At 55.3% G+C, this 11,044-nt stretch overlaps 1 protein-coding gene across 1 annotated transcript in view; it reads right to left on the bottom strand.

Annotated features, from left to right (window-relative positions):
- Nucleotides 1-2,276: 2,276 nt before the first annotated feature.
- LOC133340974 (uncharacterized) overlaps nt 2,277-11,044 on the bottom strand; it is a 15,775-nt gene continuing 7,007 nt past the window's right edge. The window contains exons 2-6 of the mRNA XM_061549531.1: nt 10,326-10,473; nt 8,992-9,166; nt 8,010-8,133; nt 7,277-7,498; nt 2,277-6,881 (exon numbers count right to left, since the gene is read on the bottom strand). Coding sequence (XP_061405515.1) covers nt 6,434-6,881; nt 7,277-7,498; nt 8,010-8,133; nt 8,992-9,166; nt 10,326-10,473 — 1,117 coding nt within the window. The 3' untranslated portion in view covers nt 2,277-6,433. The remainder of the gene's footprint in view (nt 6,882-7,276; nt 7,499-8,009; nt 8,134-8,991; nt 9,167-10,325; nt 10,474-11,044) is intronic.

An 11,044-nucleotide genomic window follows, 5' to 3' on the forward strand; every position in this document is an offset into this window, starting at 1 on the left:
CACCACGCCAGCCGCGCTCCCTCGCTCGCTTCGCCTTCGCTGCACGCTCCCCCCACCCACCCACCCTCTCTCTCTCTCTCTTCCTCCTCTTGCTCTCTCAGCCGTCAAGAGCACAGATTGTTTTTGGCCGTGACCGAGAACTTGGGAATCTTAAGGGGGAGAAAAAATCGTTAAAATTCAACGAGGGAGGGAATTGCACTTAATGAAGATTTGGTTTTTTTAAATTCTAAACTTTAAATGAAACCATTCTCGGTGTGAGATACTGCGCGAAGACATTGGCACCTGGAGGTGAGACCTACACTTGGAGAATGCGCGGGTGTTGTTGTTGTTGTTGTGGACGTGTTGTGTTCTTCACACACACAGGTACACGTGAGTACAAGGTCGTCGTGCTTCACAGCGGCACGTGCGCGCGCGTGTGCGTCGGTTTAAAGCGCACCTCGCCGAAGACCAAAAACACCTCCTCGTCCGTCGCTCCTTTCCGCCGATTTATTTCTCCTCCGCGTCGCTCAGAAATAATTCGCTTCTGTGTTTTGCTCGCGTGCGATTTCGCCGCGCAAATTTTTTTTGTTTGTCGTTACATTTTTTATTTCTCGTCGTCGAACGCGCGAGAGTGGAGCTCTCCGAGACTCGCGAGGTGCAACAGCTGTCACCGGAGCCGAGTTCGGCGCGCTCGGTGCCAAACAGAAACAGCGGTGGCCTCGCTCCCTCCCTCCCTCCCCGGTCGCTTCGCTCGAACCCCGGCGGGGTCGAGAGCCTCCCCGGGACTTGGGTGTCGTCGGGACGATGCGGGAGCTGCGTTCGTTGCCTGCAGCCAACTTCTGCGATGAACGCGTCGCGTTTTAGGGCTCGTACGGCGCGAGCGAGCGGGGGGGGGGGGGAGTGGGGGCCGCGTGTCGCTTGGCGAGCTGGAATGCCTCGCTTGCGTGCTCGCTCTTTCACCAAAAGATTGTTCAGGTTGCCAACAACAAAACTCAAATGCATGCAAGAGATGGGGGGCGAGGGGCGGTGGGGGAGCTTGTGACGTCTTATGAATGCGCATCTAATTTGATGAATAGCCTCAAAATTAGTTAAGTCCGCTTGTGGAGAAAGCCCACGATCGATATGAGAGATGAATCTAACTTCAAGTATAAAGGGGAAAAAATAGTTGTTTTTGGGGGGGGGGGGGGCGATTAAAACATGACCGTGCGTAGCCGAACATTTAAATTGGACTATCTGCGACACGTGCATTTGCCACCCAAAAGTCAGAGTACGTGGATACAAAAATTTTTTGTTGTCAAAGTGAACTTCGATTACATCCAACACTTAGTAGCTGCACGACATCCACAACGAAGTGCACAGTCCCCCCGCGCAACAACGTCGGGTGGGTGATGGTGGTGGGTGGGAGGGAGGCCGTTCTCGGGGCCACCTTTGTTGGGACTCCTCGATTTTATTCCGCGGGGCTTCTGGCGGAACGAAGCCCCACGGCAGCCGTGCCCCCCCCCCACCCCCTCGCCGTGCTCCATCGAGAAGAGACCACGACGACGGACGTGGCGTTGTCTTCGCACCGCTAATTTTACCCCCCGCATGCCCGCCCGCAAACGCCGCTCCGAATCCGATCTCTGCGCGGCCCCATTCCCCCAGCGAGCCCCAGCGCCGGCCGCTCCTAATAGGGGAGTGGGGGGGGCGCGTCTTGGTCTCTCCGGCGCTCGTAAACAAATTCTTGTTTTCGCCTCCCGAGCGGACGGCAAGCTGGGGAACCTGCCGGGCATTGCTCGGGAGGAGGAGCGGGGAGAGGCGCCGAGCTGATTTAGGGAGCTGGGCGCGTGTGGGTGTGTGGGGGGTGGGGGTGGGAGAGTTTTTAGTGTCGGAGAGGGGGGCCCTGGCTGAGCTCAGGGGTGTCGTGGGGCCAAGCGACGGGAGAGCTTTTAGAACGTTCGCGATACGGGCCCCACGTGCTCCGTGCGGCCGGGATGGGCAAACTGAGCCACGCTGCAAAGGGGTCCCAGGCCGTGTAGGGAAGATGGGTGGAGGTGGTTTGCGATTTGCTACGTGCGAAGCCTGGGAGTTAGAAGCCAATGTCGTCAAAATAATAATACCGGTGAGCATTACAACAACAACATGATCGGCTCGTTTGATACCGTGGAGGGAATATTTTGCGGTCCGCTTAGTCTGAATGTGAATGTCTCCGTTGTCAGCCATTGGAAAATCAAGATGTAAGTTAGAGTTGTGCAGAGTGATGTAAGAAACAAAACAGAAAAACCACGCTTTGAACTCATTCATATAATTGCCTTATTTTATTTGTACTACTTGGGCGGCATCGGTGAAGATTGGGTGGCGAAATTAACCGAGGGGGGGGGGGGCGAAGACCTCGGCGTGCGGCACGCAGACGCGGGGCAGGACCCTCACCACAGCACCGCCTCGCATCTCGTCGACGGGCGCACCTTTCTTGAACCCAGTTTATTCCACGGCACTGTGGCCTCTCCAGCTCATTCGCTCACCTTTAACCACGTCCCAAAAGACGCCCGCAAAGTTTGGTCTCCTTTACTCGGCCAAAGCCGGAGACTCCTCTCACGTTCTCTGGCGCGTGATGTCCTTGACCCGCCTCCAATGGGCCACCCCCCTTGCAAAGCAAATTCTAGTCAAAATAAATGTATAAATTGTAGTACTTCAAAATATCGCCATTTCGTATTTTCTAAAGTATGATTTCTCAGAGCAGCAAAGCACCGTGTGCTGTAATTGAATAGCTAAGTGGCAATTACGCTCAGTTTATCATTTGAAGTCGTTCTTGCGAACTTTGAAACAAGCAATCATCCCCGCAGGGAGGCGATAGTTTAAACGTAATCTGTGTGCCCTGCTCCATTTGCTATTTACCGCGTTAATCTCACAACTCGCATTGATAAACGCGTTCAGAAAGAAAATAAGAAAAAACTGTCAATTTTTAGAAATTTTTTTAAAAGAAAGCCCAGTTACAATTATAGAACAAACACTTTGTTAGAGATTTTTTTGGCTCAGATCACCACGTGAGAAAAAAATGTACAACGTGTATCATGCACCCCCTCCACCCTGCCCAGCCAAGCAAGTAGAATAAATGCGGTAAAACATTGTGTTTTGTTTACAGCATATAACTCAACAGTGGCAAACTTGCGTCTCCATTGTTGTCCTTATCCCGCAGCTCCGGTTAACACGATTGGCTACGTACGGTGCGAAAGAAGTTCAACATTCATACATACATACTGCCCATAGACTAACACTGCCCATAGCCTCAACACTGCCCATAGACTAACACTGCCCATAGACTAACACTGCCCATAGCCTCAACACTGCCCATAGACTCAACACTACTCATAGACTCAACACTACTCATAGACTCAACACTGCCCATAGACTCAATACTACCCATAGACTCAACACTGCCCATAGACTCAACACTACTCATAGACTCAACACTGCCCATAGACTCAACACTACCCATAGACTCAACACTGCCCATAGACTCAACACTACTCATAGACTCAACACTGCCCATAGACTCAACACTGCCCATAGACTCAACACTACCCATAGACTCAACACTGCCCATAGACTCAACACTACCCATAGACTCAACACTGCCCATAGACTCAACACTGCACCTCCGATTAGCACAGTTGGCTACGTACGGTGCGAAAGAGATTCAACAAACATTTGCCGCCGACACGCGCATCTCAAGTGTCCTTGTGCCTCGTTCCGCTTCGAGGTCCTTGCACACAAGCCCCGTGTTGCTCACGCGGTCGCTTCATCGCCACTTTTGCCCGCCGCTGATGTTACGATGCACAACTTTGATTTCCCACCCAATTAGCTCGATTTTGAGATTCCTGCGACGATTATTCTCGGCTGAGCGTGCCCATCAGAGCGTTCGCTCCGTGTTTTTTTAAACTGCACGGTTCAACGTAGCCGCCGTCTAATTCGCCGCACGTTTTTATTTCGCGACCCTGCCTCGTCTCGATGCTCGTCGACAACCACAGCCGCCTCGATGAACCCAAATGTTTTCAGTTTCCAACAAAAAAAATAATAATGATGAAAGTGAATCCGTGACGGTCCTCGTCTATGAGAATAAATCTCGTCCTGAAAATGGCGCCTAAACTCCCAGTCACGCCATCTGCTGCTGCTGCTGATGCTGCAACCAGCCACCCCATAACAGCACCTCCACTAAGCAGGCTGCCCTCATTTGACCCGTCACGCGTCGGCCCGTTACAAAGCCTCGATCATTTTTGTTCATTCTCAAAATACAGATCCATATATATATGAAGTATACGCAACCCGTTACTTTCACACCGTCGACAATGGCTGAACTCCACTGCCAAAGACATTACGGGACGTACGATCCGGGAGTCGTGTTCCTTGTACCAACGGTGCTCGCCGCCGTGACCGCTTTAGACTGCCGATGGATTCTCTTCTAAACGTTCGCGTCGTTCGAGTCGCACGCACATGGCTGCTCTGGGTTTCGTCGGGGGGGGGGGGCTGCTCCTCACGCCGACATGCCAACCGAGCACCGCCGTGGTGCATTGTAGTTGCATTGCATGCGCCGCCAGCATCAGAGGTGCAATGCACTTGCAGTGCAGTACGGAGGCGTTCACAGAGTTGGTGGCTCACAGAGACGGCGCCCAGCTCGTAAGGCGCCGCTCAACGATCGGCGTTCTTCGTCTGACCGCCCTCGTGGTTCACCCTCCTCGTAGCGCACCGCGCAGAAGGCACCTGGGGATGCAGCGTCGACAAAGAGACGACTCCCGCGTCGCGTCACATCAACCGCTAGCATCGGTCGAAAGTGTTTTTGTTGCTGTTGTTGAGAATTCTTCTTTCGTATGGCTCTGTAAAATTTGCGACATTCTATATACGTGCGTGCGTGCGCGTGTGTTGAGGTTACTAAGTCGTCCGATAGCCTTTGCGGAGGCTTGGTGGGAGCAAGATGGCAACGTTCATGCGGGGCTCCTGCAAAATGTCTCTCTCGCTCTGAGCAACGCAGAGTGCGACAACACGAGCGTTGGTCGTCATCTGGCTACGGAACGTCGACCCAACGTCGTGCGTTCAGTAAGAATAACAACGCTGCAGGCTCTATAACGGAGACGAGCGGACGTAGGGATATGTCCGAACAGTGGTCTGTCCCGTACAGATGAAGAAAAAACCGATCTATCCCCTAACTGAGAGTTATACTGCTCTAATGAAGTTGTATTTGCAGGGACACGTGGGTCCACGCCTCGTGCACAGGAGTTGCAAGATTCACCATCGGTTGATGTGCACGGGTAAACTTGACGATACGCGTGCATGCCATCGTGCGGGAATGTTTTTCGATTTGTATTTGTGGTATCGGTTTGTGTGACCTTTAGTGGCCACTGCAGGCTGCTACAAATGACAGTTACTAAGATAAGGCAATGAATCCTCGAATTGAACCGTGATAATGGAATCGTAAGGAGTGTAATCATCACACTCCTGATCATAAACGAATAATATGCACATCGCAGTATGTACGCTCACGCTGCTTGCAATGTAATTTAGTTTTCATCGTCGCACGTACAATGATAAAGATGCACAACTACACACTTCAAGTTGTCTGTGCGAGTGGAATTCAAATAAAGTCACGTTTTAAAACGTTACTGGGTTGTGTGACATTTTTGAATGCCTGTAAAAAACAAATCATCAACATCTATTGCTGCGCTCTGAGTGAGCCCTGGGAGGTTTCACGAGGTACAGTGCAACGAGGGGACCAGGCCACGACATTCCTGAGACTTTTTTGTAAATTCCATTCTCAAGAATTAGAATGACCCTGAGCGGAACATTTGCTCCTAAAGGTGGAACCAGGACACAGCCTTGCGGGATTAAGTGGGGCGGTGGCACGGCCCGGCCCGGCGTTCGCCGCTCGTCATGAGGACATTCACGATTGGCAACCGGCGGGCTGCCCCGATTAATACTGCGAGTGTAGTGATAACACAGCACCACGCGCCGCCTGCTTCGCAGTGGCCTGACGCCACTCGCAAGAGGAGGCCATTGTGTGCCGGGGTCATGGTCCAAATGTAAAAGTCACCCATTAGGTTCGTACGTAGGAATCGTCGCCTCCCAAATATCAGATTAATGCCCCCAAAGTCACTCTTGCAAATGAAACTATCCCGGTCTGTCGAGTTCTCACTTGGTTAAACGAAATAAACTTGAAAATGATCTTCCCACGTACGTTGAACTTCTTTTGCGCCGTACGCGGCTATCCGTGCTAATCGGACGTGCGGGGTAAAGACAACAAACCAACGCACAAACAATGAAATGTGGCAGTATAAAGTGTCGATGAAGACCACATCTCAAGACGCTCTACCACAGAGGGGCGGGGGGTGGTGGGGGGAAACTGCGGGGCAGGAGGCCGCAGGGCAGAGAGGATACAAAAAAACGACCGCCGGAGCGGCGAGAGCCACGCCACGTCGCGGGGATCCGCTCACCCCACGCTCGGGCCGGACCGCGAGCCCTTACCCGTGAAGTAATAATCACAGTTGAGCAGGGGGCACTTGTGGCTTTGGAGGGCGTAATCGTAGCAGAGCCGCACGCTCTTCGGTCGGTTCAAAGAGCCGGACCCGACACCCAATTCCCGCAGGGTGAGGCCCGGAGAATCCTCTAGCGGCACGAGCGCGAGCTCGTTGCCGCAAAGAGCCTCCGTGGCGGCGATGGCGCCCTGCGGCTCGCGGGCCGAGGGCCGGGCGCTGTCCGCGTGGGGCCGGCGGTCGGGGCGGTAGAGGCGCACGGCGGTGCTGGGGGTGTGGGCGAGGGCACGCAGCGAGCACGCCAGCCCGTGCAGCGTTGTGCCGGCGCCCGCCAGCACCTTCACGTGGCCCGGGTGGGACGCGGCGCCATCGAACGGCACCAGCCGCACCTCCAGCTCCACGAACCTTCGGGCACACGGAGAGGCGCGGTCAGGAGCGCCGCTTTCGTCATACGCGGCAAAGGTGCAGCCCTGAATTTCCCTTGCTACAGCCACTGCTGCCAGGAGGGCCTCCACGAGAGACCATCCCAATATTGTACTTGTGGTATCTTCATCTCGTATGTACATGTGTCTACATGTCGTATCTCGCCATCTGTTGTCCTTCCCCCGCACCTCCGATTAGCACGGTAGGCTACGTACGATGCGAAAGAAGTTCCACATACACACACACAAATACACACTCACATGCACACATACACACACACATACACACACACACATACACTCACATGCACACATACACACACATACACACACACATACACTCACATGCACACGACGGTGTCTCGCTGCCATATTTACCTGTCGTCCTCCACCTGACGAGGCTTCCAAACCCCCATTTTGCAATGTGGACACCGCTCCAACGTTTCCTTGGTGACCGTCAGCCGGTGGCCGTCCGTTTGTCCCTCCTTGTCAGTCTCATCATCATCATCATCCTCCTCCTCATCATCATCCTCCTCCGCTCGCTCGCTCTCTGCCCGCTCCGTCCAGCCGTGCTTCTCGCCGTCACGCGGTTCTGGAACCCTGGCCGCAAGTCAAGGGGACCGTCACATGAAGCTCGCCAACGAGAAAGCCGACACGGGACGTGTGCGTACACGGGACGTGTGCGTACACGGGACGTGTGCGTAAACGCCGCTCATTACCGTGTGTACGCACGTTGAACTACTTTAGCACGATGCGTAGCCGACCATGCTAACTGGAGGTGCTTTCAGATGCACTTCGGCGGCCGTCTGGAACGCTCTTCCTTCCGATATTAGAAAGCCACCGGACCTATACACTTTTAAATTATCTAGCTTAAAAACTAATTTAAAAAAAATGCGTTTTGTGTTTAGTTCGTTGTCCTACGCATAGTGCGAAAGAAGTTCAACATACATCAAGTTGATGCATTCCCTTATTGGTTGAAGACGACAATGAACCTGGACAAATGGCAAATGAACACACACACGCACAGGATGTCAACCGGCATGCAGTGCGCAGGGGGGGGGCGCGAGGGGGGGGGAAGCGGTGGGGGGGGACGCAGGGGGGGGGTCGTTACCCGGGGACGTGGAGCCCCGCGCCCAGCGAGCGGTAGTCCACGGAGCCCGTCGAGTGCGGGTCCAGCAGCTTGGTGAGGACGTGGAGCCGGACCGCGTCGCACGGAGCGCCAAAGTTACGCAGCGCTGCTCCAGCCACCGCCGCCCAAAATACAAACAAACAAACGGACAGTTGGTCATGGAGGCCTCGTTGCAGTGCTTGGCTAATGGCAATTTGTATTTCTGTATCTATTGCAACGGTGTGAACAGCCGGAGCTGGATCGCCGCAATGAACCCGAGGCTTTCAGTAAATGTCAACGTGGCACCGAAAGTGTCTGGCCCAGGCGCCCGCGTAGGCGGGTGGTGACCAGAGACCTCTACGAGGAGGGGATCTTCTATCTGAAGACCTTCGAGTCAAGGTCACGGAGTTCAATGTCACAGTCTTCGAGCAAACCACCCGGAATGCCCCAGATCCTGACAGCAAAGCTGGGAAGCTAAGCCGGATCGAGCCTGGACAGCGCGTGTGTGAGCGGCCGCCGCCGTGCGCGCAGCAGAGCGGTGCAGTCGGCGTTGTGGGCAGCAGAGGTTAGCGCAGCTAACCTCTGCTGCCCACAACGCCCTATCCAAGTATGGCCAAATCCGCCCTCTCGGCGAGGGGAGGCCTTCGTCCGGCTCTGTGTACAGCGTCGCTGTCCGTGCATCTGGGACGAGGGCCACGCGTGGTGAAGCAGCCCCGACCCCCACGAGTCTGGGGGACGAGGGCCCAGCGGGGCAGTCGTGCGGGGGCCACCACAGCACGGATTCACGCCGCTATGGAGGAGAGTGAGCTCGGGGAACGGGAGCGGGGGGCAAAGGAGCGTGCGGTCGTGCGGGGGCCCGCTCCAGAACGCCCCTCCCGTCAGCGCCGGGCCGGACGTCGTCGCCGGCGGCACGGAGAGCCCCGGCCGCGGGCGTCGACTCACTAACGGGAGAGGGGCGAAGTCGCGCGGCGGACAAACCCCTCACCGAGTTTGAGGTCGGCGTGCGACACGGCGCCACCCTCCGCTCCGTCGTCTATCTTGCGCAAAGCGCGTGCGACGAAGGGCCCGTTCCTCCGCAGCCAGCGGTCGGCGGAGACGAGGAACTCGCGGTAGCTGTCCGGTTGCTGCTCAAACGCCGCGCAGGATTTCTCCAGCCTGGCCTGCCACGGCAACATCGGGAGCGGCACGATGCGATCCCACGATCGGGCAACGCGGCCGCCTGGTAGACGCGTCAACGTTGCCCACCCCCCCCCCCCCCCCCCACGACGTTGGCCCAACGTCGCGTGTTTACTGGGTGCGCGGATTGGTGCTGAAGGACATCACACTCGGCCTGCCCGAGACTGCATCCAAATGCGACCACCAAACCCCAAGGCCAGCAATTGCTATTTAAGACACCGTACATGACCGCAGTGTTTCCGTCATTGCAAACAATGTCAGAGTATTAGATGCCCCTGTGAAAGAATGCTACTCGTCGTAAATATAAAATAGTACATCCCATGGCATTCATTTACAGATATAATCTACCATGTGCCAAACTTACCACGAGTGATAAATACGATCACAGTAAAAACCTTTCGAAGCCAGACTAAGTGGGCAGGATGTAAGCCTCTCCAGAGATGGGGGCTGTCTAGCTTACTGCACATTCGTAAAATTGTTGCTCAATAAGTAGATTTGCATTTACCCAAGTTTCTAAGATTTTCAGCAGGACAGCAGATTCTAAGTGGGTGGCTGTTGGTTTATTAGTAAGTTGTGCCCTGGAATGGTTGACACTGCAATATAAGTTTCCCACTCGATGTTAGAACCCCCCTCCCCGACTTCCGGCAGTGGTGCCTGTGCACGGCTGTAATCCTACTTAGTAGAGGGACCGAGGGCTGATGGATCACACAAATGTAGGTGGAGCTGGCGTCGAGGAGGTTGCCGTGCCCAGGCTCGCCAGCGGCAGGCGGTACGGCAAGTGGACTCGTGCCACGTGTCCCTTCTCTGTGGGATAGAGTGTTGCCCCCTCGCACGTGTGGGATCTCTCCGGGCACTCCGGTTTCCTTCCACGCGTCTAAACACCCATTAGTCGGATGAAAATATCTGTGTAGAGGAGGTCGGCAGAGCTTGGGTAATCATCGCTAGTGGCGGCAGACAGCGGGGCAGCTGCCTTCCACCTCGTGTGCGGTGTCATCCACCGCCCTCCGAGTCGTCCTTTCTCTCTCTCTGAGAGTGAATGAGCACTGCGCAAGTCTAAATTATTCTACACACTGTTGTTGTTATTATTGTTGTTGTTTTTATTATTATTGTTGTTGTTGTTTAAACGACCTCGTTCACTCTTACCAGAGCTCTCTCCGACTTGGTAAGCTTCACTTTGCCTTTCCTCGACCTCTTCTTGCCCTTACCGGAGCCCGCGGGCCGCCGGGCATCCTCAGGGGCGGGCTCCGGGCGCTCGGACGCCACCTCGCCGTCCGGAGCTCCCGTCGGCGAGCTGGACGCGACAGGGGGGGGCGGGGGGCGGGGTGGCGACGTTCGTTCATCGAGCACTCAGCCACGGCAAAGCAGCCGCCCTTTTCAGGTGTGCGGGGCGTGCAACGCGGCACGTGTGGCACTCGCAGAGGCGTTGCGTGTGCTGTTGCGCACGGTGGCAATAGGTGGCCATGGCGCTGAATGCCATTGTGGAGGTCTCCTGCTGCTGCTGGCCACGGCGAGAGAGGGCTTCAGCAGAGAGGGGGAGGGAGGGCGCCTGGTGTCTCGTCGCCGTGCCTCCTCCTCCTGCTGCTGCTGCCCCGTTGAAGGGTCGCAGGCGACCTCACTAGGGGTTGACTCGGCGGCCCCACGGGGTGTTTGGGGGGTTGCGTGGTCACAGTCGCGCCGCTCTGTGTCGTTGTGTCTTTAACCTTCAGTCGAGAAGGGCGCGTTCTCAAGCAGGGGACCACGTGGTTGTGTGACGCTGCGCTGGCTGCATTGTGCCGCATGCCCACAGGACCGCAGTCTTCACACACAGTGCGCTGTGACCTGCAACGTTTTGTTATTGTCCTCTGAATTTAAATTTAGTTGAT

The sequence above is a fragment of the Lethenteron reissneri genome, chromosome 10 (assembly GCF_015708825.2).
Source record: "Lethenteron reissneri isolate LAM-NWPU_2019-01 chromosome 10, ASM1570882v1, whole genome shotgun sequence".
Taxonomy (NCBI): Eukaryota; Metazoa; Chordata; class Hyperoartia; order Petromyzontiformes; family Petromyzontidae; genus Lethenteron; species Lethenteron reissneri.